The sequence below is a fragment of the Pongo pygmaeus genome, chromosome 8 (assembly GCF_028885625.2).
Source record: "Pongo pygmaeus isolate AG05252 chromosome 8, NHGRI_mPonPyg2-v2.0_pri, whole genome shotgun sequence".
Taxonomy (NCBI): Eukaryota; Metazoa; Chordata; class Mammalia; order Primates; family Hominidae; genus Pongo; species Pongo pygmaeus.
Window position 1 is genome coordinate 52,981,614 of NC_072381.2, and position 26,553 is coordinate 53,008,166.

The 26,553-nt window shown below is 42.4% G+C and overlaps 2 protein-coding genes across 2 annotated transcripts in view; one reads left to right on the top strand and one right to left on the bottom strand.

Moving 5' to 3' along the window:
* Positions 1–8,768, bottom strand: part of PTPN20 (protein tyrosine phosphatase non-receptor type 20) — a 105,686-nt gene extending 96,918 nt beyond the window's left edge. Inside the window, exon 1 of the mRNA XM_054435556.1 lies at positions 8,463–8,768. The gene's annotated coding sequence lies outside the window, so the exon portion shown is untranslated. The remainder of the gene's footprint in view (positions 1–8,462) is intronic.
* Positions 8,695–13,718, top strand: LOC129045030 (uncharacterized). Its single transcript, XM_054503318.1, has 5 exons — positions 8,695–8,739; positions 8,825–9,252; positions 9,995–10,167; positions 12,173–12,251; positions 13,427–13,718. Exons 1-5 carry the CDS (start codon positions 8,695–8,697, stop codon positions 13,677–13,679), a joined length of 978 nt encoding a protein of 325 aa, XP_054359293.1. The 3' UTR covers positions 13,680–13,718.
* The last annotated feature ends 12,835 nt before the right edge of the window (positions 13,719–26,553 follow it).

The window sequence follows — 26,553 nt, forward strand, 5'->3', positions numbered from 1 at the left end:
CCCCAGCACCCTCTGCTCTGGAGGGTTGTCTTTAATTGTCTATGGAGCATATATATATATACTCTTTCCTTATGGTATATAAGCCCTGAGTCTGGGGAGTAATGGTGTGAACATCTACCTGTCTTACAAGAACACATTTCTGTCCATAAGTTTCCCCTAAAAATCACCCTCTGCCAATAAACTAGATATGCCTGCCTCATTCTTTCATTTCTTGGCTCCTTCTGTATTTGGAGCTTATTTTGCATATATGGCCCTTTCAAGGAATATTTATCTATATAAAGATAAACAATAAGCTATCAAGCTATAATAAGATATGGAAAAAGCTTAAATCAATGTTTCTAAAGAAAAGAAGCCAATTTGAAAGGCTGCATACTATGTAATTCCAACTATATGACACTGTAGGAAAAGCAAAGCTTTTGAGACAGCAAAAAGATCAGTGGTTTGCAGGGGTTCGGGGTTGAGCTAGAATAATGAATAGATGAAGCACAGAAGACTTTTAGGGCAATGAAACTATTTTGTATGATACTATAATTGTGGATACATGACATTATACATTTGTCAAAACCCATAGAAATGTACAATATAACTAGTGAAACTTAATGTGAACTAGAGACTTCAGTTAATACTAATCTATAGATATTGGTTTATTAACTATAACAAACGTACCAAACAAATGCAACATATTAATAACAGGGAAAACCGTGGGGCTGACGGGGTATAGGGTAACTTTCTGTACTATCTACTCAATTTTTTAATAAATCTAAAACTTTTCTAAAAGTAGTCTATAAAATAAGATTTTTAAGAGCAAAGAGAACAAGAATTTTAAAAGATAATTGTCTAAAGCACAAATAATGACAATTATATGGTGGAGTTTATAAGATATGTAGATGTAAAATGTATGGCAATCATAACACAAAGTATGGGTGGGAAATAATGGAAGCACACTGTTGTAAGGTATATATATTATACTATATGTGAAATGATATATTATTTGAAGGTAGACTGTGACAAACTTATATAGCCTAGAGTAACCACTAAGAAAAAGAATAAAAAGAAGGAGAAGCAGCATGGAGGAGAAAAAGCAGAAGCAACATAAGGGCAGAGTGGAGATAAAACGGAGTAAAAAATTGAGTAATTAAAGAAAGCCTCATTTAAGCCAAAAGGGTATGGGAAAAGAAGGGAAAAGATTAAAGAACAGGTAAGGCAAGTGCAAACCTGGCAAGATGATAGATTAAGATCTAATCATATCAATAATTACATTAAATGTAAACAGTCTGACCACCCAAATTAAAAGTCAGGGATTGTCTGACTGGATTAAAAAAGTGAAATCCAATTATATACTGTCTGCAAGAAACCCACCTTACATACAAAGACATTGATAAACTAAAAAAATGGAAAAAAGATAACCCATGTAAACACTAATCAAAAGAAGGTAGAACGGCCATATTAACATCGACAACATAGACTTTAAAAAACGATAAACATTTCCAGAAATGAAAAGGGGCATTACATAATACATAGGAATTCTAAATGTGTGTGTATCCAATAATATAGCTTCCAAAGTGATAAAATAAAAACTGAAATGAAAAAAACAGAAAAATCTACAACAATGTTGGAGACAAGTAGACAGATAATAAGGACACAGAAAACCTGAACAACACTATGAAGCAATTTGGCATAACTTTTATAGGGCATCCCAGCCAACAACAAAATAAGTATTAAAGTGGACATGGAACATTCACAAGGATAGTCCATATTCTGGGCCTAAAAACAAACCATAAAACCTAAAGTATAATAATAATAAATAAATAAATAAATAAATAAAACATTAAACTGAAATACAAAATATGTTTTTAAAAATGGAAATAAAATAGAAATCAACAGAAATAAATCTTTAAAATTCTCAAATATTTGGAAATTAAACAATATATTTCTAAATAACTCCCAATTCAAAGAAGTGACAAAGGAAATTATACAATATTCTGAATTGAATGAAGGTAAAAATACAACATCAAAATTAGTGGATGCAGCTAAAACAGTGCTGATAGAGAAATTTATAGCATTAAATATTTATATTGGGAAATAATAGAGGCCTCAAATGAGTAATCTAAGTTCTTACCTTAAGAAATTAAAAAAGAAATTAAATCCAAGGCAAGCAAAAAGAGGGAAATAATAAAGAGGAAAAAAATTAATAAAATGGAAAATAAAAAAATAACAGAGAAAAATCAATGAAACCCAAAACAGGTCCGTGAAAAGATTTAAAAAAAAATTGCTAACCTCTACACCCTCAATGTCCAGTAGAACTTTGTATAATGATGAAAACATTCTATACAGCAGCACCCTCCAATGTGGAAGCCACTTGTGACTACTGATCACTTAAAATGTGGCCAGTGTTACTGACGAACTCAATTTTTAATGTAATTTTATTGAAATTAATTTACATTTAAATAGACACATGTGACTAGGGATAACTATTGAACAGTGGTGGGAAGGAAAGAGGAAGAGGAAGAGATAAAGGAGGGAGAGAAGGAGGGAGGCAGAGAAGATGAGATACACAAATAACCAAAATCAGAAATGAAATGAAAAAGAGGACTTCACTACAGATTCTAATGTTAGTGCCATTAAAAGGATAATAAGAAAGTATTACAAACAACTGTATGCCAAAGTTGATAACATAGATGAGAAGAACTAATTCCTTGAAAGACACAAAGTACTAAAGTTCACTCAAAAAGAACTGAGTAGCATATAAAATCTGAATAGCCATATATAGTTTTAAAAACTTGAGTCCATGGTATAAAACTAACACAAGGAAACTCTAGGCCCAGATACCTCCCTGTTGAACTCTACCAAACCTTTAAGGAAGAATAACAATCCTATACAAAATGTTCGAGAAAATAGAAAAGAGAACACTCCGAACTAATTTATGAGACCACCATTAACCTTGATACCAAAATCAAGAATATTACAGACCAATATCTTTATACACCAATATCCGTCATGAATATATATGCAAAAAAACCCTTAACAAAATATTATCAAGTAGAATAGATTTATTTCTCCATTTATTTGGTTTTCTTTCTCTCTTCAATGTTTTATAGTTTTTAGTATTCAAATATTACAGAACATCATTAGATTTATCCCTCAGTTTTTCATGTTTTTGGTACCATTGTAAACTGTATTTCTAAGTTTTAATTTCCAATTGTTCATTGCCAGTGCTAAATACAATTGATTTCTGTATATTGGCCTCACATCCTGTGTCTTTCCCAAAGTCATGTTATTTCTAGTTGCTTTTTTGTAGATTCCTCGGGCTCCTACATAAACAATCATGTTGTCTGCAAATAAAGACAATTTTATTTCTTCCTTTTTTATCTGTGTACATTTATATCTTTTCCTTCCTTTATTTCACTGACTAGGACCTCCCTATAACGAACAGAAATTGTGAATGGAACATCCAATGTGGTGCTGGTATAAGAATTGACATATACCTCAGCAGGAAAGAACAGAGAGATTAGAAATAATTCACACATAGCAACAATTGATTTAGGAGGGGAAAGGTGCCAAGATAATATAATGGGGATAGGATAGTGCTTTCAACAAGTGTGTTGGGAAAATGAGACATCCACATACAGAATTATGAACTTCACCCCATACTCATATTATGTACAAAAATCAACTCAAAATAGATGACAGACCTAAATGCAAACTCTGAACCTATACAACTTCTAGATGAAAGCTTAGGGGAAAACTTCTGTGACACTGGATTATACAAGGATTTCTTAAGACACTAAGCACAAACCACAAAAGAAATAATTGATAACTCGACTTCGAAAAAATCAAAAGCTTCTGCTCTTCAGAAAACAGCATTAAGAAAATGCAAAGTCAAGTCCCAGTCTGGGAGAAGACATTTGCAAAACACACATCTGAGGAAGGACTTACATCCTAAATATATAGACCTTTATAACTCAAAAAGAGGACGACCCAATTTTAAATAGTCAAAAGATGTGAACAGATACTTCACCAAAGAAGAAACATAGAAGGCAAATAAATATATGAAAACATGATTAACACAACTGGCCAACATAAAAATGCAAAGGAAAACCATAACAAAATACTGCTACATACCTACTAGAAATGCTAAAATCAAGCACACACACACAATCCAATACAAAGTGATTCTGGTGAGGATGTGGAGCAAATGGAATCTCATGCATTGCTGCTGGGATCTCTACTCATCATCTTGCTTTATTTTTCCCAAAAGCACTTTTTATTACCTTAAAGTTTGCTTACCTATGTAAGTCCATATGTATCTTCTCACATGTTTATTGTCTATCTCCCCCAATATAAGTACTATGAGGCTGGCAACTTGGTCTGTCCTGTCATCACTGTGTCATTCTGGTACCAAGAACAGTGTCTGGCAATCTTTCCATATTTATTAAAAGTGAGAAAGGAGTGGAAAGAAAAGACACTAAGACATCTATAAGTGAATGTATGAAGGCAAGGAACCCAGTCACAGCCATCTACAGAGGGGCATAAGAGAAAATTAATTTAGACCACCAGGAAGCTGCATGTTGTAATGCATGACTCCCAATTTCAGTTGCACATTAGAATTAGCTGGAGAGCTTTGCAAAATCCCAATTCCAGACCACACCAGATCAACAAAATCTGAATCTCTGAGAATGGAACACCAGCACTGGTCATTTTTTTTTTTTTTTTTTTTTTTTTTTTTAGACGGAGTCTCGCTCTGTTGTCAGGCTGGAGTGCAGTGGCGCCATCTTGGCTCACTACAACCCCCACCTCCCAGATTCCAGTGATTCTCCTGCCTCAGCCTCCCAAGTACCTGGAACTACAGGTGCATGCCACCACACCCAGCTAATTTTTGTATTTTTAGCAGAGATGGGGCTTCACCATGCTGGCCAGGATGGTCTTGATCTCTTGACCTCGTGATCCGCCCGCCTCGGCCTCCCAAAGTGCTGGGATTACAGGCGTGAGCCACCACACCCAGCCAAGCACTGGTAATTTTAAAGTTCCCCAGGTGATCCCAGTGTGCACTCAAAGTTGAGAATCACTGAAGAAATGGAACCTAGACCTTGGAAATGTACACAACTGAGTGTGCAAGCTACTTAACCTCCCTTAGCCTCAAAATTCTCATCTACAAAATGGGAATTATATGTACCTCCCAGAGTTGCTGAAATATTGAGATTCTATATAAAGCTCTCTGGAAATGTAAATTCTCATCCCCAGGGGAAACCTGATCAACTCTTCACAGCTTAGGGTAAGAAATGCTAATTCTATCAGCAATTCACATTTTTCATTGTTACCTGATTATTTTATTGAACATTTACATTGGGGAAATTCAGAAATGCTCATTTTTCCACTTTCTTGGTGGTAAGATGCTGCCTGAAGCTATGTTTAAATTTTCAAGAGTAAATAAACTATGGCGGGAAATCTAGCTGACTATGCCAGTGATTCTCAAACCTAGCAGTACATTAGAATCACCTCAGAAATTTTTTTAAAGGAACACATGAATGTCCAGACCTCGCCAGGCCAAATTAAATCAGAATCCCTGGGGTGGCTCCAGAACATCAGTATTTTTTTAAAAAGCTGATAGAAAGGTAACTGTAAAACACAGTCAGGGCTTAAAAGCACTGATTTGTGCTAACGATATCCCATGCTAACTGCACATCACAGTCACCTGGGGAGCTCTTTAAAAAGTTGATTGATTCCAGAACCCTACCGAGACTTACAGATTCAGAATCTGTGGAAGTGGAGCCTGTCATTGTGCAAATCTTCATAAAGCTCCCCACTGGTGATTCTGATGCAAACTCACTGAGAACCACTACTTTGTATCATACATTTACTCTACGTGTTGTATATCAGCAAAGATCATTTAAAACTTTCAGTGGTCTCAAATGCCAAGCCTGCCAGTTACTTTTAATCAGTAACTGACACAACACATCACAGTAACTCCAAAGACTTTACAGATCTTTTCAGAACACTTTTATGTCCAGCCCACTGACCCACATCACCTACCCTATGCTGTGCCAAATACTGGCTATGTAGTCCATTGGTATTTCTAACCAAATTCCTCTAAATGGGCTGCTGATCTGGGAAAAGCAACATGGAATCACATGACTCCCCAAGCCTTATTCCCCTTTGCTAAGTGGTATGTAATGCCAGGATTAATGAAATGAACTCTATTGGTCAAATGAGTCTGAATGAAATCTGAGTTGTTGTCTGCTCCTAGAAGCTAACTGTTATCTATTTGTTTCCCTCAGAGAGATAAACTCAGAGGAAACAGGAGTGATCCCTGAGGTGGGAATAATATAGTGGGCTGCAATTTTAAAACTCTGCTTAGACAATAACAGGACACTTGGAATCTTATTTTGATAGATCAAACCAATCAGTATATACAGCACCATGGTGGTACTACCAGGCAGGTGATAGATAATAGTAGCATTTAAACAACCACGCACTATATTAGGCATATTAAATATATTAACTCATGTGATTCTCAATTGCAATGATAATAGCCCTATCAGGCAGGTAATATTATTATTTCCATTTTGTCAAAAAAGAAACAAAGGCACACAGAAGTTAGATGATTTACCCAAAGTCCCATAGCTACTAAGTGGCAGTTTTCTGAAACCAGGCAATCTGGCTGTGGAGTCCAACATCTTAAGTACTCCTCTGCAATGCAGATGAGTGATGGCCAAGCAGTTAAAAAAAAAAAAAAAGTTACTGTCTGCAGTAGAAACTAGAGGTCAGGGTATGGGTACGTTGGGCAAATTACTTAGCCTCTTGGAGCCTATTTTTGCATCTGAAAAATCAGGATAATAATTGTACCTGCCTTGTAGAGTTGAGGTGATGATTAAACAAGATTAGGCATGTGATGTGCTTAGAAAAGTGCTTGGTACTTTTAAGAGCTTTCTGTCAGCCATTATTATTATTTGTATTTTAAAACAGCTCAAGTGGTCAGGGAGAAATGAAAATCTATTAAACTGAAAATTTTCCTGCCAATCTTAGATTTGTAGATTCTGTAGATTACCAGTACATCAGATCCAATGTGAAATGCAGTCATAAAACATTTTCACAAAAACTTAAGGACTGTCACTGTGACAAACCCCAGACCAAACAGTCCAGGACTATGGCTCTAAAAGGCAAACATCTTCAATTATCAGCCTGTGTACATGTAAACACAACAGGAACCAGACTTCTGAGTAGCTGCAAACTGCAGTTCTCTGTGATGGGAGAACATGCCCCAGAACAGCCTGTGGAGTGGTAATTGCCAGCCCTCCTCAGTCACATATGTATAAACAGAAAAGAAAAACAAAACAAGGGCTCAAAAAGCGTTAACATTCATTAAACGCCTGACACTCTATTAAATGCTTTTCATGCATTACCTTCTTTAATCCTCACAACACCCTTCCAAAGTTGAACATGATACAAACACACTGGTTTGTATCACTTTAAATGCATGACTACACATCTCAAATGGGCCCTGAGCACTGCCTGGGAATCCAACTCTATTTCTCTAGTACGTTCACTTTCACCCTCTCTAGGACTCTGTCACATATCTCTCCTCCAAGTTCCCACACCTTTCCTCTCCCCTGCTGCCCTCCCTCTCAGCTGATGGATGCCTATACCAATAGACTCTTTTCCCACCACCCACTGTATCTGCACCTGTTATCTCAGCTTCCCCTCTAGTTAAAACAGAGTAAGTGTCCCTGCTCATTTCAAAACCAACTACTCACCTGCTTAGGGTCTCCTCCTTTCTCAGGTATTCAACAACTACCCTTTACAATGTTCCCCTCTTTCATCTGCAGCAGTTTTTCCTTTCTACAAGTTTAATTACATTGCCATATAAACATTCTGCTTTCTTCTATCTTGAAAAAAATGCTACCCAACCTTAAGGCCCCTCTTCTCCATTAAAGTTGTTCTTGTCAAAATGATTAAAATTCTCCTAATTACCAAAGTCATCTTATACAGTAACATTCAACATGGTTGACCACTACCTCCCTCCCTTGTTTGGCTTCGCCTCCTCTTCTTTGCGTACACTATTAAACTAGATGTCTTCACCAGTCCCATATATTTTAAATACTATGTACCGTATATGATGCCGATTCCAAAGGTTAACTCTACCAGGACTTCAGATTTAAATTTCTAAAAAGCACATTTGATATCTCGACCCAAATATCTACTAGATAATTTTTGTGTGTATATTTCACCATACTAAAAAAAACTATCAGGTGACTGATAAATGGAGAGAAGGTGAATAGGTAATGTGAAAAATCAAATGTGCTAAATGTTCATGGCACCTGTAGGTGGTAGGTGGTCAGAGTCCTCTGCAAAATTCTTCCCAGCTATGCTTATGTCTTCTATTGGGAAAAACTTACTAGGCATCTCAAACCTAACACATTCAAAACGTAAGTACTGATTCCACAACCTCCAAAAATGAAACCTACCCCATCCTACAATTTTCCTTGAGTCAAGGCTAGCATATGAGGGCTTTGGCATATGGGGGCCTTGCCTATCGCGTTCATAGATATTCTGAGCTTCTAGAACAGCGTCTGGCACACAAGAGGCGTTCAAAATAGCTGCTGAATGGATTGATGAATTCATGTTCTTTCCTTCTAGGTCCCTCGACCTCCACCGGCCCTTGAGTCTTTGGGAAGTTCTGGGCTGTCTTAGCGCCTGATGACGGCTTCTTACCAATCATACCACACGGCTGCTCCTCAGGGAGTTGGTGGTGGCCTTCCCCTACCACAGAGCCACAGGGTTCCTGTCCCGGTCCCGTCACGCATAGGCGCCCCAACACGCGTCACAGTGTAGCTGGCATCACACGGCCAGAATCGGGTCCTGCCCTCGGGCTGCAGCGACACTACCTCACAGCTCAGGCCCACCCGGGCAGTCTCCCGGGCCAGGGCCACAACCCACGCCTTGGGCCCCCTGCACGTCAACGGCATCTTCCTTCTTCACGCCCGCCCTCCCACAGCCCGGCGCAGCGGCCTCCCGCACGCCCCCTGCCCACCTGGCCCCCAGCCACCTTTCCTCACCTGGGCCTGCGGGGGCCGCCCCAACTGCCACGAGGCAACCCCAGCAGCCTCGCCAGTTGGGTCCACTCCGAGCCTGCCGGCATTCGTCGCTATCCAATCCCACCTGCGCCCGCGAGCCTGCGCACTGGAGCTTTGCCCTGCGCCTCGGCCCTCTACCGGTCTTCCAAGGCACTGATAGCCCATTGCCGCGAACGCCGCTGTAAATTCCCTGCGGGCCCTGTGCACCACCCTGTGCGCGTCCCCCTCTCCCAGGCCAGGCTGATAATGCTAACAGCTCTCTGAGCTATTCTCATATCCTGAACCACTGAGGACTGTGTTCTCCAGGAATGCTCGCCTGACCCACACCTGCCCTCTAAGCCTCTAATGAGGCCCCAGAGGGCTGGGGTGAGGAGTCTCTTCGTAGTATCAGAGCAGGGCAGATAGGCTATTGCAAAAGGAGTCAGAGCCTGTGCCACAATATGAGGTCAGCTGGCTGCTAGGTCAATTAAGACAACTTCAGCAAGAGTGGTCAATGTAGAGGGAATTCAGTCGTTGACATTGCCTGAAAGCAGGAAGCCAGAATCTTTTTATCTTGACGAACACACCTCTATTCGTTGGTCCTGACCTCAGCCACTTTGGTGAATCCAGATACCCTGAAGGTGTGGCAAGACCTGCCTCACTCATCCCCCAGCCTTCAGTGCTGGTCCCACAGAGAGCCATATGCTTGAGCTGAACTGCAGTTAAGCAGTGACAGCTACCCTCTGTCCAGGCTCTGAGGCCAGCTTTCTGCTCCGTGAGTCACTGACAGTGAGTCTCTACAGAGACTTTTTCCTTCTGCAGCAGCCAAGGTACCCTGCAAGCAACCCACACCATTGCCATATGTCTTAGTTTGTTTGTGTTGCTATAAAGCAATACCTGAGGCTGGGTAATTTATAAAGAAAAGAGGTTTGTTTGTTTCACAGTTTCACAGGCTGTACAAGAAACATGGCACCACCACCCGCTTTTGATGAGGGCCTCAGGAAGCTTCCACTCATGGCAGAAGACAAAGGAGAGCCAATGTGTGCAAGACAGAGGAAGAGAGAGAGGTGGGAGGTGCCAGGCTCTTTTCCACAACCAGTTCTCATGAGAACAAAGAGTAAGAACTCACTCACTTCCACGAGACTAGCACCAAGTCATGCATAAAGGATCTACCCACATGACCTAGACACTGCACACCAGGCCCCACCTCCAACATTGGGGGTCAAATTTTAACATTAGATTTATTTTTTTTATTTATTTATTTTGAGATGGAGTCTCGCTCTGTCGCCCAGGCTGGAGTGTAGTGGCATGATCTCAGCTGACGGTAACCTCCACCTCCCCGGTTCAAGTGATTCTCCTGCCTCAGCCTCCCCAGTAGCTGGGACTACAGGAGCATGCCACCATGCCTGGCTAATTTTTGTATTTTTAGTAGAGACGAGGTTTCACTGTGTTGGTCAGGCTGGTCTTGAACTCCTGACCTCAGGTGATCCACCCATCTCGGCCTCCCAAAGTACTGGGATTACAGGCATGAGCCATCGCACCCAGCCCAACATTAGATTTAGATGGGACAAATATCCAAACTATATCACCAGGGTAAGATTCCCCCTTAAAGATGGACACCATGTCTAATGTTTCTTCATAGTGCCTAACATCAAGATTCTGCGCTGGTCATCATTTCACAAACATGAGCAGCATGGCTGCTCCAAGACACACAGAGGGAATAACCCCCATTCACATCACCAGGAAATCCTTGCATGGAGGCTAAATGAACAGTTGGTAAGAGTGGACCCTGAGGTCTCATTCCATCTCCCCCAGACTTCCTGCTTGACCACACAATATTCCCAGAAGCCAGTGACCCAGAAGGCTCTTCTTGGCTTTCTGTCCTTTTACCTGTGAAAAATTTAAAGAACTATAAAGTTTAGGGCCCATCACAGTTTACTACCCTTCTTTGGAGGCCTCTTTAAACCCTTGAGTCTTACCAATTACCAGTAGCACTAGGAGCCTTGCATCCTGGCCTTAAGTCCTTGCTTTGCTACTGAATAGTTGGTGACCTTTGGAAGGTTACTTCCCAACTTGTGTCTCAGTTTTCCTTTTTTCAAAAAAGGGGACACAGTTGCAAGTGTTTAATGAGACAAAAAACAGAAGCATTCATCACCGTGCCTGGCAGTGAACACTGCTTTTCTTGCTCAAGAAGTTTGAGCCATACGCTTCTCTAGGTCTGTGACTCTCCCAGAGTTTCTGGGAGTTCCTCTCTGAGCAACAGACCCACTGCAGTCTCCATACTTTAGGGGTAAGGCTGGATGCCCTTCACACATCAGTCTGGATGAGTTCATGCACCACTCATCCAAAAGTGAATCCAAAAGTGATTCCAAAAGCAAAGGCCAGAGACCTAGTTACTAATGTTGCGTCTCCTCATGGTCCTAGGATTCAGCCACACAGGGCTTCCCATTGCAGCTTCAGGTCCTCCTCACTCCCCAGTGCAAGCCCAGTTTCACTCTCAGGTCCTCCAGCCCAGGCCTCAGTTCTGCCTCTTTTAGTCCATCCCTCCAGATCCACTTTCCAACAGGGCTCGGAAGTCGCTTGGTTGTCCCCTGCCTGCTGCACCACAGCCCCCAGACACCGCCTCCTTATTTCCTGCATGGTCCAAGGCTCAATGCTAATCCCTGGGTGTCTTAGTCTGTTTTGTGCTGCTATAATAGAATTCCTGAGCCTGGATAATTTGTGAAGAACAAAACATTTTTTTCTCACAGTTCTGGAGAATGGGAAGTCCAAGATAAGGTGCCAGCATCTGGTGCAGGTCTTCTTGCTGCATCCTCCAGAGGAGAGGAACGTTATGTCCTCATGTGGCAGAAGGCAGAGGGCAAATAGGAAAAAGGAAGCCAAACTCGCCCTCTTCTAACAGCATTAATCTCACGCAGGACAGAGTCCTCATGGTCCTTTCACCTCCCGAAGGTCCCACCTCCTAACACTGCCACAGCAGCTACCAAATTTCTTTTAATATTAATACATGAGTGTAGGAGTGGACAAACATTCAAATCATCACACTGGGAAGGCTCAGCTGGAGGAGGAGAATTGGCCAGCACAGGGAGGCAACACTCATTTTGGAATTTTTGTCTTTGCAGTCCTTGGTCTTGATCCAGATACCCAGATGCCCTCTGAGATGGACCTTGAGGGCCATGCCAATGTCTGCTCTCTGCTGAGGTAGGGCTCATCTACTCCTTACAAGTATAAGAACTTACTGCCAAACATACCCTCCTCCAAGCCATGGGTCCCCAGATACAGTCAGGAGGACCCCAGGGGATAGCTGGAACTCAGGACCTCAGGAGAGATCCCAAGGCCTATGCTCAAGTTCAGAGTTTTCTAATTCAGGCTTGGAGCCCAGGAACAGAAGATAACTAAGAACAATATTGACAGAAAAAAATAATCACTTCATTGACATTACCCTTCACAGGACCCCCTGCTTCAGGCCTGTGCTTTGCAGCCTGGTTCATTTGGGAATGGTATGCTTCACACCCAGCCCTATTAAGTGTGAGTTGATGATGATCGTGAGCTTGGAAGAAGCTGTGGGGGCCTCTCTGTGTGTTTCTGTCTGCCCTGCTTTGAGACACTTCACATAAAAGACTTTATAAAAATAAACTGTGGAGATTTCAATGCCAGTAAAAATCCCGGTGGAGGTGGAAAACTATTTAAGGAGCACAAGGACATACATTTATCTTGTTGTGAATCCCTGGCTGCCTGGTCCCTGAGCCTGACACACAGCAGATGCCCAATAAATATTAATAGATTGATCCATTTGTTGGCTGCTCATCCGTTTGCAGCTTCAACCAGCCCATGGCTCTGCGTGCACACACCACAAGGAGACAGAATCCATAGGCTTCGACAGGAGAGAGCTGCTCAGCTGGCAGGAGAGCCTGCCACAAACCCTTGAGCATAAATGTCCTGCCCTCCACTTCCAGCTCTACGTACTAACTGTAAAATAATGATGTGGCAGAAAGTGAAGTGCAAAGACTGCCAAATTCTAAGAAAGAACCTGGTTTCATGCCTTTTAATCCTATGAGTCATTCCTTGGTCTGCACCAAGCCCTGTGCTTTACAGCAAGAATACAGATGTCTTCATCGAACTGCATCTCATTAGCTGGACCTAACAGAGTGCAAACAGAAGACAACTTTGTTTCTTTCCAATGCCATTTGAACTCAATGCCCAGATGCTTTTCTTCCCTGGGTTCATGCAGATGAAATCTTGGGCTGGTTTGTAACTTTGAACACCCAGAATACTCCCATTTCAGTTTAAGATTCCCTCTGACTTATCTAATTGTTAGGCTCTCTTCACCTTCAGCCTGAGAAATGGGTACCATCAATTTCTCCTTTCTCACCCAGCTTCACACCCAGGCCCTCCAGACTCAGTGGCTGTCTGACACCTCTACAGCTGGAGTCCTCCAGCAATGGACTCCCTGGGCTCAGCAGATATTTTGAGCTGGCTATTTCTTCTGCGAGACGATCTTGTGTTTTCTCAGGAATTCCCCTGCAGAAGATCTCTGAGTACGAACCCATGCCCAGTGATGTTGCCTCTGCCCAGCTGCTTACAAGACTGTTCCTTGGCCCCTCCAGGGCTAATAATCTGTTTATGTAATTTGTGCCATGAATAAAGATACCAGACAAATGAGTAAGTGGAGGCTGAGTTGTAGGCATGGTTTTGTGCCCTAATAATGGGGTTTTGTGCCCCAATAATGGGCTGCACAGGAAAAGAAGGGCCCTGTAGCTGATGCGTAATTCATCAGCTACAGGTGGATGCCTTTTTGTGATTCCCCCTAATGCATGCTCTGTGTGAGCTGAGGCTCTGGCTGTCTCTCTGCTGGGGTCTACATCACCTCTGCTTGTTTTACAGTGGCTCCAGGCTATGCCCTGCCTTCAGCTTACTTGCCTACATAAAAAGGGCGTCTGCGCTGTTGCCCTGACACAGGAATTGGCAGTTCACTCCTAGCGCCGTCCTCTTTCTCTTTGCTCTCCCACCAGGCATGTTGTTGCCGTCATCACCTCTCACCATGAGATTGCTCAGGGATGTTCCAGACACCAAGCCCTTTCAGAAGACACATGTCAAACCCTGTATATGATTTGAGCAGTCTTTCTCATGTGGCTGGAGGGAAAGGAGAGGTACCTCATTCCTCTCCCCTCCACAAGGAGGGGAAACAGGTATGGAAGGGGAAATGTCATAGCATTCCAACAACTCTTTTCAGAGGAATTTTCTATTCCTGGCCTCAATTTTTTATAAACCCTCATGGGTGTGTTAGTGGTGGAAGTTATCTAGGTTATCGGTGGCAAATCTCTACGGGTCTGCAGCAATCTCAACTCTTGCCTCCTCAGAAGAAAGAATCTGAGGTGCATAAGGCAGAAGGAGAGGCCAAGGCAAGTGTTAGAGCAGGAGTGAAAGTTCGTTTAAAAGCTTTAGAGTGGGAACAAAAGGAAAGAAAGTACAAAAGTACACTTGGAAGAGGCCCAAGCGGGCAACTTGAAGGGCAAGTGCCCCATTTGACCTTGAACCTAGGATTTCATATGCTGACCGACTTCCAGCATTTTGCACCCCATTTCCCTTGATTTTTCCTTCAGGGTGAGCTGTCCACATGCACGGTGGCCTACTAGCACCTGGGAGGTGAGCATGGGCAGTGTGTTTAGTGGAGCTGTATACATGTTCACCTGAGGCTTTCTTCCCTTTCCTGGTGGAATGCCTCCGGAAGGTTATACTCTGCCATTTTGCCCCTTAATGTGCATGCTTCAGCCCACTCACCCAATTCCTGAAAGCTGCCAGTTACAGATGTTTTTATCTATTGGGAAGCTGCCTCTCTCTGGTGCTGGCTGTGACCAGTTATTCTTTTAGAGAGGCAATGTGACAATTGCCTGACCATCATCTGATGGTTGCCTGACATTCCTTGTTGGTGGGGGTAGTCCTCTCCTCCTCTGCTCCTGCCTGACTAGCTACCTACCAGGAGCTCCAAATGACTGCAAGAGAGAGTCTGGAGATGGTCCAAGAGCTGGGATTGGAATTGGAGAACTGGGTTGTAGCCAGATACTGGAGAGTTTCACATGCCATGCTAAGAAATTTGAACTTTATCCCATAGCTGCAGGTGAATGATATTCAGCAGGAGAGTACCTGGTCTTATTTGCCTCTGAGCATGCTGGGTGGAGAGGCATGATGAAAATGGAGACCTCTTTGGTGTGCACTAAGTAGGTTAATAAGCAATGTTCGGAGAATCTTCCACTCAAAGTAAAAAAGTTTCTCACCTTTTTTCTCATTTCTCAAGGTGGTTTCTAATTCGGTCTTGAGAGCCAGACATTCTTCTTGGTTTGGGTTTTGTATTCTTTTATGAGTTGATCAATCAGGTGAGGCCACAAGGGGAGACTTAGTGCTCAGGAACACAAAATCTATTATGCTCTTAGGCCACACAGGACCACATAGGGAAGACACCAGGGTGGCCAGAAGGCTGAAGAAAGGAGCATGCATTTGATATACAAACTAACCAGCACAGAGCTACATCTCTATCTGGCCCTGTGCTCCAGACACCATATTCCTCTCCTTAATCATCCCTAGGCCAGGTACAAGACAACTAGAAACCATGCCTAGAGCCAAAGCCCGCTGGAATGATTCAAACTAGCTAGTCCTAAGCTGTTCACCCTGCCTTGCCTTGCCTTTCCCATGGAAACCCGGTAAAAGCCATGGCCTAGGTGTCCCCCTCACCCGTCTTCTGCCTCCTGACCACCCTGATGTCTTTCCCATGTGGAGTGGCATGGCATGCCTCTTGTCTCTAGGATCTGTGTGTATCATAAACTTTATTTTCCTGAGCCTGTCCTGGGTCTCTTCCTGTGGCCCCACCTGACTGACCACATCATAAAAGAATACAAAACAGCTTGCCAGGTCTTTAGGTGGTTAGCATGATTGAGTGAGAAGGGCATAGGCCTGGGTTTTATTTCAGTGCCTTTATCTACTTGTGGCCTCAGATAAATTATTGAACTTCTCTGGGTCTCAATTTCCTCATCTATAAAAATGACCCTTGCAGTGTACGAGTCAGAATAAACTAGATTATGCTGCTGTAATAGATAAACCCTGAATCTTAGCCACCTGTATCAGTAAAGGTTTCCTTCTTGCTCTCAGTGCATACGCAGTGTGGGTCAGCTGGCCACTCTGCTCCCTGCTCCCTGACTTAGCACGCAGGCTGATGGCACGCCCACTGTCTCTGATCACATTAGGATCTCGGTGGCAGATGGAAGGAGCACTCTGGTGGGTCCTCCACCTGCAATTAAATGCACCGGCATGGAATTGGCAATCCATGTCTCTCCTCACAGCTCCGTGGTTGGAAATCACATGGCCCTGCTCTACCACAAAGGGGCCCTGTGTGACTACCACAGATGCTTACTCCACAGCTGTACGGTGAGGGTTGCATGTGCTACAACACAAAGAGCCTGGTGCAGGGCTTGAAGGCTGGCAGGTTCTGACAAAACTCTTCTAGGAAGAGCAGCCTCCACCCACAGCTGTGGTCAAGACTACCAGATTCGCACTGGCAAGTATTTTAGAAAAAGCATACTGTCTACAGTAACACAGCTAGGCATGGAGACTTTATTTATTTATTTATTTATTTATTTATTTATTTATTTATTTTTGAGACAGAGTTTTGCTCTTGTTGCTCATGCTGGAGTGCAATCGTGCGATCTCAGCTCACTGCAATCTCTGCCTCCCGGGTTCAAGCGATTCTCCCGCCTCAGCCTCCCGAGTAGCTGGAATTACAGGTGCCCACCATCATGTCTGGCTAATTTTTGTATTTTTAGTAGAGACAGTTTCACCATGTTGGCCAGGCTGTTCTCGAACTCCTGACCTCAGGTGATCCACCCACCTTGGCCTCCCAAAGTGCTGGGATTGCAGGCATGAGCCACCGTGCCTGGCCAGAGCTTTTCACTTTAAAATTATTTCAAAATGGTAAAAGGAAATCTGAAAAGTCCAGTGAAGGAAAACCACTTGGGAAACAGAAATCCCAAAGATCAGGATTGATAAATGTCTCTGTCTTTGAGTTATAGACAGAGAGGGCTCCAAGGACAAAATTTGGGGAAAGATGGTTGATAATCTCTTGTGTAAGAAAGTTTTCATTTGCGAGAAACAGGCAGAGCAACTTAAGCTGGCTTAAGCATGCACAGACTGATTGCCACAGGAGATCCAAGTCCCACTGCATGACAGGGTTCAGTTGGTTGATTCAGTTATAACAACTGGGACCCCAGCTCTCGCCATTCTTCCTGCTCTGGCATCCAGAGTGTTGATTTCATTTGGCTTCCTTTGAAGACAGATCCCTCTTAAGGTCATGGAAAGGCTGTCAGAAGCTATACAGTGGGGTAGATAAATAATTGCTTCTGGAAATTTTCCCTAAAGATGTGTGGGTACTTTTCTAAAAGTCCCTATGAAATATTTGTGTGTTTCACTGGCTTAAATTTAACTATAACTTCTGTCCCTAGCAAAAAGGGTTGCCTTGAAGCAGATTGGGCCACCCTGGCAGGAAGAAGGAGGAAAGGATGCTGAATAGACAACGCATAGTCTACTCTTACCCAGTGAGAGTAAGCAGGCCTGGTTTTAGGAACTGAGCCAGAGATGAGTTTGAAACCTAATGACAGCAGTTTCTTCTCAAAGACATGGGGTGACTTGAAAGGGCTTCTCAGTCAGGCAATGAGAAATCTAATGAAGAACCACAGAGGAGACATGGTGTCCCTCTGTCTCCTCTTCTCCTCCACCCTCAACCCTGAGATGTGTCCACTTACGCTTACCTTGAAACTCCCTGCTTCTGTTACTACCTTTGCGTGTTAATGCTTCATTGTGTGTCAGCTCTCTTTAGAGTGCATTCTACAGAACCTCATGTAGATAAAACCATGTCATAGCATTGCTTTGAGGCCTCAGCGACTGCTTCCCTTGCACTGGAACTCAGCATGATTTTGCCTAAGTGGAAATATCCCTCTGGGATCCCTCATATTCAGAGATACCACAAATTCAAAATGTACAAAACCAAAATGATCACCAAATAGAATATTCCTCGGTAGTCCCCAGCTGAGTTGATGACCCTATCATTATTCCTTCTTCTCTGGAATCTGCAGTGGTCTCTAGAGTGATCTCAATTCTTGTCTTTCCCATACCAATCTGTCCTCCACCCCACAAACCAGACTAACTTTTCAGATTTGAGTTCTGATGATAACAAATACCTGCTGAAATCCAAGCCTTTTAGCTCACAGTCTGTGCCCACCTCTCAGTGGCTCCCCTCCTGCCTCTCAGCTCCATGCATGCTCTGTCTGCATGTTGGGGTCTTTGATGGCCTCCTCCCGTGGCCAGCATGCAAAACCCTTTCATGCTTACACCTCTACTTCCAGAGGAGCACCTGCTACCCCATCCAAGGCCCTCTCCTCAGGCAGGATTCCCATTTCCTTTTGGGAAAAAAAATCCTTGTTTTTTATACATTTACTTCCATACCATCATTCCAGCGTGCGTCCCATTGATTATAATACTATTTCATGTGTTTATGTTTTACCTCCTGCACAGGAAGCAAGCCCCCAGAGGGCAACTCTCATCCATGTCACTGCCATCCCCCGGGCCTTGCCTACAGCCTGCTATACAGCATGTGCTCAGTGAATGTGTGTCAAGCCAAAGGGAGCAGAGACACCTAAAGCTACTCCACATTCTTCCTGCTTGTTTTTCTCCATGATTATTTGACTCTGAAGTTGAAGCTTTTATTCTGTAGCAGTTATAAGTACTGAGGGATGGAATTGGTTTAGACTCATAATTTATTAAAAATTACTACAAGTGCCAAAGTGATAGCATTGACTATGTAGATGGGCTAATCAGCCACAGTCCGCCTCTGAGGCTGAGCACTCTCATTCTTGGTCAGTGAGTCTGTAACCTTCTGTAGAACCTGACCTGCCAATATGTGGAGCTGCTATGGCATGGTTAAAGCACAGTTGGAAAACCCACTTTTTTAGTTAAATGTTTTTATTTTGAAATAATTGTATAGTCAGAATGCAGTTGGAAGAAATAACACAGATGATGCCCTGTCCCCTTTACATAGTTTTCCCCAATAGTAGCATCTTGTAAAACTATAGTATCTCAATTAGGATTTGACATTGACATAATACATCCATCTTGTTCAGATTTTCTTAATTATATTTATACCTATGTGTGAGTGTGTGTGTGTGTGTGTGTGTGTGTGTGTTCTATACAATTTTATCCTATGGGTAGGTTCATGTATCTGCTACCAGTCAGGATACAGAGTATTTCCATCACCAAGAGGAAACCTCCTGCTGCCCTTTTATAACCACACCCACCTTCCCTTCTCCCCCACCTCTCCTTAACTTCTTGTAACCACTAATCCATTCTCCATTTCCATAATTTTGTCATTTTAAGAATGTTCTATAAATTGAATCATACTTGTACTACCTTTGGGGATTGGCATTTTCTCATTCCACATAACTCTCTCGAGTTTCATAGAAGTTGTTGTGAGTATCAATAGTTATTTCTTTTGATATGGATTACCACATGTTACTTAGCCATTCACTTATTTGAAGGATATCTGGCTTCTTTCTCATTTGGGGTCATTACAAGTTAAGTTGCTATGAATATTTTCGTAAAGGTTTTTGTATAAACACAAATCTTAATTTCTCTAGGATAAATACCCAAGGTGCAATTGCTGGGTCTTACGGTGATCATGTGTTTAGTTTCATAAGACCCAATCAAACCATTTTCCACAATGTATACACTATTTTACATTCCCATGAGCAATCCCCTTTCTCCATGTCTTCAGCAGCGTTAGGTGTTGTCCTTATTTTTGATTTTACCATCCTGATACATATGTGGAGATATCTTATTGTAGTTTAGTTTGCATTTCCCCAGTGGCTAATTGAAGTTGAGCATCTTTTCGTGTGCTTATTTGCCATCTGTATATTATCTTCAGTGAAATATCCATTCATGTATTTTTCTTATTTTCTAATGGGATTTTTTTCTTTTGTCAAGGTTGAGTTTTGTGAGTTCTTTATGTATTCTAAATACTAGTTCTTTGTTCCGGATACTTCCTCCTCATTTGTTGCTTGGATCTTTTATCCTCTTAACAGAGACTTTTTACAGAGAAAAAAATAAACAAAAAACAATTTATCAAGTTTTCCTTTTCTTTTTACAGATCATGCTTTTGGTGTCAAGTCTGAGGACTCTTTGCCTAGCCTTAGATCCCAATGATTTTCTTCCCCCTTTTTTTCCCCTAAAAATCTTACAGTTTTGCATTGACATGCAAGTCAGGATCCTTATGGAGTTCATTTTTGTACAAGGTATGAGGTTTAATGTCAATGATCTTTTTTTGTGTGTGTCTATGGATGTCCTATTGTTCCAGCACCATTTATTGAAAAAGCAATTCTTTCCTCATTGAATTTCTCTTTCATTTTGTCAAATATCAGTTGGGAATATTTGTGTGGGTCTATTTCTGGATTATCTATTCTGTTCCATTGATCTATGTGTCCATCTTTCTGTCTCACTATTACTGTAGCTATATAGTAAGCCTTAATATTAATTACAGTGATTCCTCCCACTCCACTCTACTTTTTGAAGATTATAGCTATTCTAGTGCTTGTGCACTTTCAAATAAGTTTCAGAAGATATTTTTATTTGTATAATGTAAATTACATTATGAATATAAAATAATATTTATAAAATTAATTTCAGAATAAACTCATCTATGATTTCAAAATACCTTGCTAGGATTTTGGTAAGAATTGCATTAGACCTATAAAATTAATTTGGGGAGAATTGATGCCTTTACTATGTCGAGTTTGGAAGCCCACTTTTGCACTACAATTTAGTGCTGAATATGTATATGCTTTAGCAACCTCATAACAACGGTGTGCTGGCACATAATAGGAGCTTTATAAATATTTATGGCAGGGAGGAAGGATGGGAAGGCCAAGTGAAGTCTTGAAGAGTCTGGATCAGTTGTCCTTAAATCTGGCCACAGAAACAACCATCTGCTGAGCTGGGTAAAAGTACAGATTTCTGGGCTTCATCTCAGCCCTACTGATTCAGAATCTCCAGGGATGAGGCCAGTGAATCCGTATTTTGAATACCTGCTATAGTTGATCCTCAAGCACAGCCAGGTTTGTAGCATGTAGCAGCCAACAATGGAAGCAGTGTGCAGGCACTGAGCTGAGTCTCCTAGGAATTAGCTGTTCTTTCTGACATTTGCCCTGAAACAAAGCAAGTGGTAGCTGCAATTGAGTCCAACTAAGACAAATTAACATGTTCTTCCTGAGATATGGCTCAAAATGAGTATAGCAGCCTGGGAGTCAAGGGTGGTCCTTCCTACAAGGAGGAGGACTAGATGTATTTTGAGCCTGTATCCACCAATTTCTTTTCCAAAGAGGAAATAAGCAACCAGTGTTCAGCAGAATGTGAGCAGTTCCAAAATTGTAAATACTGTTATTTAATCACTTCATTGCACACTTAATTAGTTCCCTAACCTTGAGGCCTGTGAAACTGTAATGATGCACCAGGGGAGGTGGCCTCAGCTCTGAGAGAATTTAGAACAAGGCTGTTCAGATCCCTGGAAACATCTTTTTCATTACTAGCAGAAGAAGCCAAATGACCTATAAGATTTTTCTGTCATAAGGAGAACAGAAAAATTAGAAATAAAAGCACATAGAGGAGAGTTCATGAATTAGATTTTAGAGCACAGGCTTTTTTAACCTTGGTCTTTGTTTTTGTTTGGTTGGTTATTGTTGCTTTCTTTCTCTTATTTTGCAGTTTCAGTCTCTTTATTTTCAATGTAAAATGTATTATATAAGTAATAGATATATAAAGGTAATTTTTAACAAAATAAAGTGTATTCTCCTAATCCCATCACCCAAACTTTGGTCAATTTCTGTTCCATTGCTGAGCCTCCCCTCTGTTCACGGTGCTTCTCCTTGTGCCTGCGAGGCCTTCCATAGTTGTAGCCAGCATGTAATTCTGAGTTATTATATCAAACACTTTACTAAGTTGTGAGTTCTTCGTAGTTATATTACTTTCTTGGCAGTGCAATATTCTATTACGCTATTGTACCATCATTTTCTCTAATGTTATCATTATTCTAATGCATTTCAGCCAATTCCAATTTGTTTTTATCAAGAGCACTACAGTGAACATTTTTAAATAAATTGATTTTTTTCCTATTCTGGATTATTTCTATGGGATAATTCTCAGGGATTTCATTGTTGGGTCAGTGGGTATACCCATTTTTATAGCTTTTGATATTTCTGAATATGCCAGCTTCAGCAAAATTTTGCCAGCATTGGACAGTTTTCTTTTAATTTTGTGAACGTAATGAATGCAAATCAGTATATTGACATTGTTTTGATTAGAATATTTTGTGTGTTTGTTGGCCATTTGTATTTTATCATATATTTTGCCTACTGAAATCCTGTATTGATCTATTATAAATTAAAATGGGCTTTCTAAATATTAAAAATATTAATCTTTGTTCACAATTATGTAAATGCTTTCCCAACCCATTGCTATTCTTTTTACATGAGTTTTGTCATGTACGGAAGTTTAAACTTTTTCAATATTGTCAGCTTTGTAGGTTTTCTGTTGTTATACTTTTGGTCTACTGCAGTAAGCTGGAAGAGTGATCATTCCTCTGCAGATCTGATAAAACTAGAGCCTGTTTCCTACCAGTCTTTCTCTGATGTGTGTGTGTGTGTGTGTGTGTGTGTGTGTGTGTGTTTTATGTGATTCTAGTAGATGAAGTGGGCTTTGAAACTGAATCATTTTTCCAGCTCTCCCAGTTGTATCAATGAAGTTGTCTCCTCTTCCCCTATGCTGAGACCCCAACTTTGCCCTGCTTTCTCTGTTACACAGCACCAGGTATGCTCCTGGGCCTGCCTGTGGTCCCTCAGGTGTTTCTTTTGTGCATTTGCTAATCCATGTGTCTTTAGTTCTTTGTCCTAATATGGGGCAATGCTGGATCTAACACATCACTCTGCTTTCTTTACTAGATATCCCCATCTTATTTTTCCTTCATATGCTTTGTAGAATCAGGTATAAAGTCCAAAAGGAAAGTCCTTTTAAAAGAATGTATAGCTATGTGGGGTTGTATAGAAAGGATACAGAAAGATATCAAAACATATTACACCCATAACCTTGGAGCCAAGCCCCTTAACAGAGTCCTTCCACTGTGATAACCATAGAAACTCCTTTGTTCCAAGGTGAACTACGAAGTGCACCCTACAACCCTGTATCTGTCCCGGAGAGTGTGTGCCAGTGCCGCAGCAAGACCTCACCCTGCCTGGGGTATCTTTGAGGAGGAGGTTGGTTCTCAATTCCTTTCACAAAAGGAAGTCACCCACTCCCTTCTCACCACCTCCCCTTCCCACATGCACACACACACATGCAAAGCTTTGCTGGACGTAAACCCCAGAACTGAAGAGAGGCAACAGCCATGATTCAAAATGAGTCTTGGAATTGACAAGCATGCTCTTCTTGAAGCGAGCTCTTAACAACTGGGCCAGGCCCTTCATCCCAGGTCACCTTTGCAGGAGCCTACAGGTTTCTTTCCCAGTGGCAGAGCTGGTGAGTACACTCTTTGGACCAAGGTCACCTGAGGGCTCTTCTGTCCAAAGGACCTCCATGCAGAAACCCTCAGTCTCTGCCTCAGGAGACGGTTGTTCTCTGTGTTTACCTAAAACAATAAGCAGCTTTTAATGGGTGGGCCTCGTCGTTTTGCCAGTAGCCTTCCCTAAACAGAACAGTTCTGTCCTCTTCTTAATCCCACTGAACAAGGGAGTTTTTCTTAGCCTCATAAAAGAGAAATATTTTGTGAAGGAAAAGTAGGATTCATGCCACTTTATGGAAAGACCTGTGTTACACAAATTCACATGAAAGACACATTCTAGGGGAAACGTGAAAAGGCACCAAAAGTAGAAGCAGACAGATGTAGTGTGAATCCACCCCTCCTACCTGTATGCTCTCAGGCAAATTAAGCCTTCTAAGCCCCTTTTAAAAACAGAAATAAGAACATCACTCGAAATTGACATGAGGATTAAGTTAAATCACATGTAGAAACTACCTTATGTACTATGACTGTCTTAATGTCTAAAAGGACCAAACGAAATAATTGGTGATTAGGTTTAAAGGCTGCACTGCTCTGTAGGCAAAGTCCTCTTTATAAATGAGATAATATATACAGTGGAGGGGGTTCAGCTTATAGGGGTTATAGACACTTTGGAGAATTTAAAGGCTGTTAAGACCTGCATTTCCCAAAAGAAGCAAACAAGTCAACATTCTAGGTGCAATAGCCCATAGATGCCATGAAACACACCTGTGGGCTGCTACATGGAGCCAAACTAAGAACTCACACCTTCAGCACTCATGTTGGCACACCCATCATCTGTCTGCAGGAGAGGGTGGGACCTGTTCTCCTTTTTGTGCAGGATTAGTGATTCTAACAGGACTCATCCGATGCCACAGTCCATACGTAGATGAGGGCTTGGTAGAGCCTGGCACCCTTGCCATAGGGGAGTGCTTCTCCCCACCCAGACCCATACCACATGTTAGGGCACAAGGCCAACTGTCTAGTTCCTTTGACTACATGGAAAAATCCAACAGGATTGAATGCATTAAAAAGCTTGTATCCTCTCACTGGAGTAATTCCCTCCTTTCTGATTGATGATAAAAAATAGCTGATTTTTTTTAAGCGCTTACCACTACACACTTGGCGTTGTCATAACTGCATGAGGTGGGTTTGGGTATCTGGCAGTCAGCTGCATATTGAACGGTTTAAAAGTCATGTGCTGCAGGTCTCCCAGCTAGTGAGGGGCAGGGCCAGGCTTTAAATCTGAGCACCCCCCAACCACAATGCCACACCTTCTGCCTTTCTCTTCCCGGCTGGCTCAGAGGCACTGCAGATCTCAGTGGACTGGCCATTGTGGTCCCCACCAATTGCTCAGCCTTCTTCTTTCAGTTTCCCAGCCCTGTGAAGCCAGCTCCAAGAAGACTGCCCCCTGCATATAAGCTGCTTCCTGCTTGCCCACACTTCTGTGAATCTATAACGTACACTCCCAATGCTGTAAAGTGTTCTACTTCCCCATAAATGAACATGCACGGTCTTCAAAGCCTCTGAATCTTCCACTCTATTAACTTGTTGCTTCCTATTTCAGAGAAGAACCAGCCCTTTTGTTATATTTCAATTTCAAATATCCACTCTCCTTATCAGCTGGCCCACCACTGTCCTCTGAGGCTCCAGCTCAATCATTTGTGGTGGCTGAGCTTCCTTATGTACAGCCAGGAAAATGGAGCTGGGACACAATAGGAAGAAAGTGAAGGAGTGTGTTTCAATTACACTTGAAACTTCTCAAACTGTTGTCTCGGTAAGTTTCAATGGACCCTGAAACTGTGTTTATGTGAAAGTTTTTGGAACATTCAGCATTTTTAAATATACACTGTAAGTACTTTAACAGAATGTTGGATGGTTACAGACCTGCCCAGAATTTAACCTCCCTTCCTCCCAGTGTGACAGTTTCTGTTGCCCTTACTGTTCCTGTGTCCTCATCAATATGTTCTGACCCTGCCTGGTGACCAGGTCAGCTTCTGGTGGCTCCTTGCATGAACAGTGAGACTTTCCTGATGCTGGTCTATACTCAGCCACAGCAGTCCAACAAGATGGGCCCTATGACAGGACACCAAGACTCTTCTCTGCAGTACATCCAGCAGAGGGGCAGGTAGGAGCAGGCAAAACAGGAATCAGCACTAGACATTCAGACCCCCAAAAGAGAGAGACCTGAGGAGAGAGATGCACCCTCCTGTACACAGGAGGCAGAACAGATGGGTGCTCAACAGGTGGGCCGTGGAGTGGGGAACCGATCAGGTTTGAATTCTGGTTCTGTCACTTACTTATTGGATAACCTTGGGAAAGCCCCAAATGTGTCATGTGTGAAATGGGGGTGATGACAGTCTCCATGTTGTAGGTCGTTGTCATGGTGCAAGGGCCATGGTAAGTATTCTGTGCAAATGGCCATCACGATGATGCATGACCACCAAAGAAGATGCAGAGGAAACTGGGCAATGCCCACAGACCATCCCCAGCCCCCAGCTGAAGTGGCTTGATAGCACTGAGCCCTGCTCTGGTCAGAGCTCAGCCCCAGTCCACGCAGCCAGAGTGATACCCACCTGAGGGCACCATACTCCAGGGTCACAGGCTCCTCCAGGTCTTCCCATTCACTCCCACTCTCTGGGGACTCTTCTGGAGGCAAAGACTCTGGGACAGTGCCCCAAGAGCAGAACTGTGGCAAGGGAATGGTCCCAGAATCTGCCTCCAAACATTCTTCGCAGGGTAGCTGGCCTTGATATGTAGAGTTGACGGTAAGATACTCTTCATCCTCCAAGGTGGGAGAAGGGGCTCCACATGGATGGTACATGTCACCTTCCCCATCCTCCCCATCCAATTCAGGACTAGAAAACAGAAGCCCATGTTTCT

Coding starts and splice junctions, on each gene's coding strand:
- LOC129045030 (XM_054503318.1), top strand. CDS start 8,695: ATGACGGCTTCTTACCAATCATACCACACGGCTGCTCCTCAGGGA. Junction 8,740..8,824: donor ACACGGCTGCTCCTCAGGGA/GTTGGTGGTGGC, acceptor CACGCGTCACAG/TGTAGCTGGCATCACACGGC. Junction 10,168..12,172: donor AGTTCTCATGAGAACAAAGA/GTAAGAACTCAC, acceptor TTGTCTTTGCAG/TCCTTGGTCTTGATCCAGAT.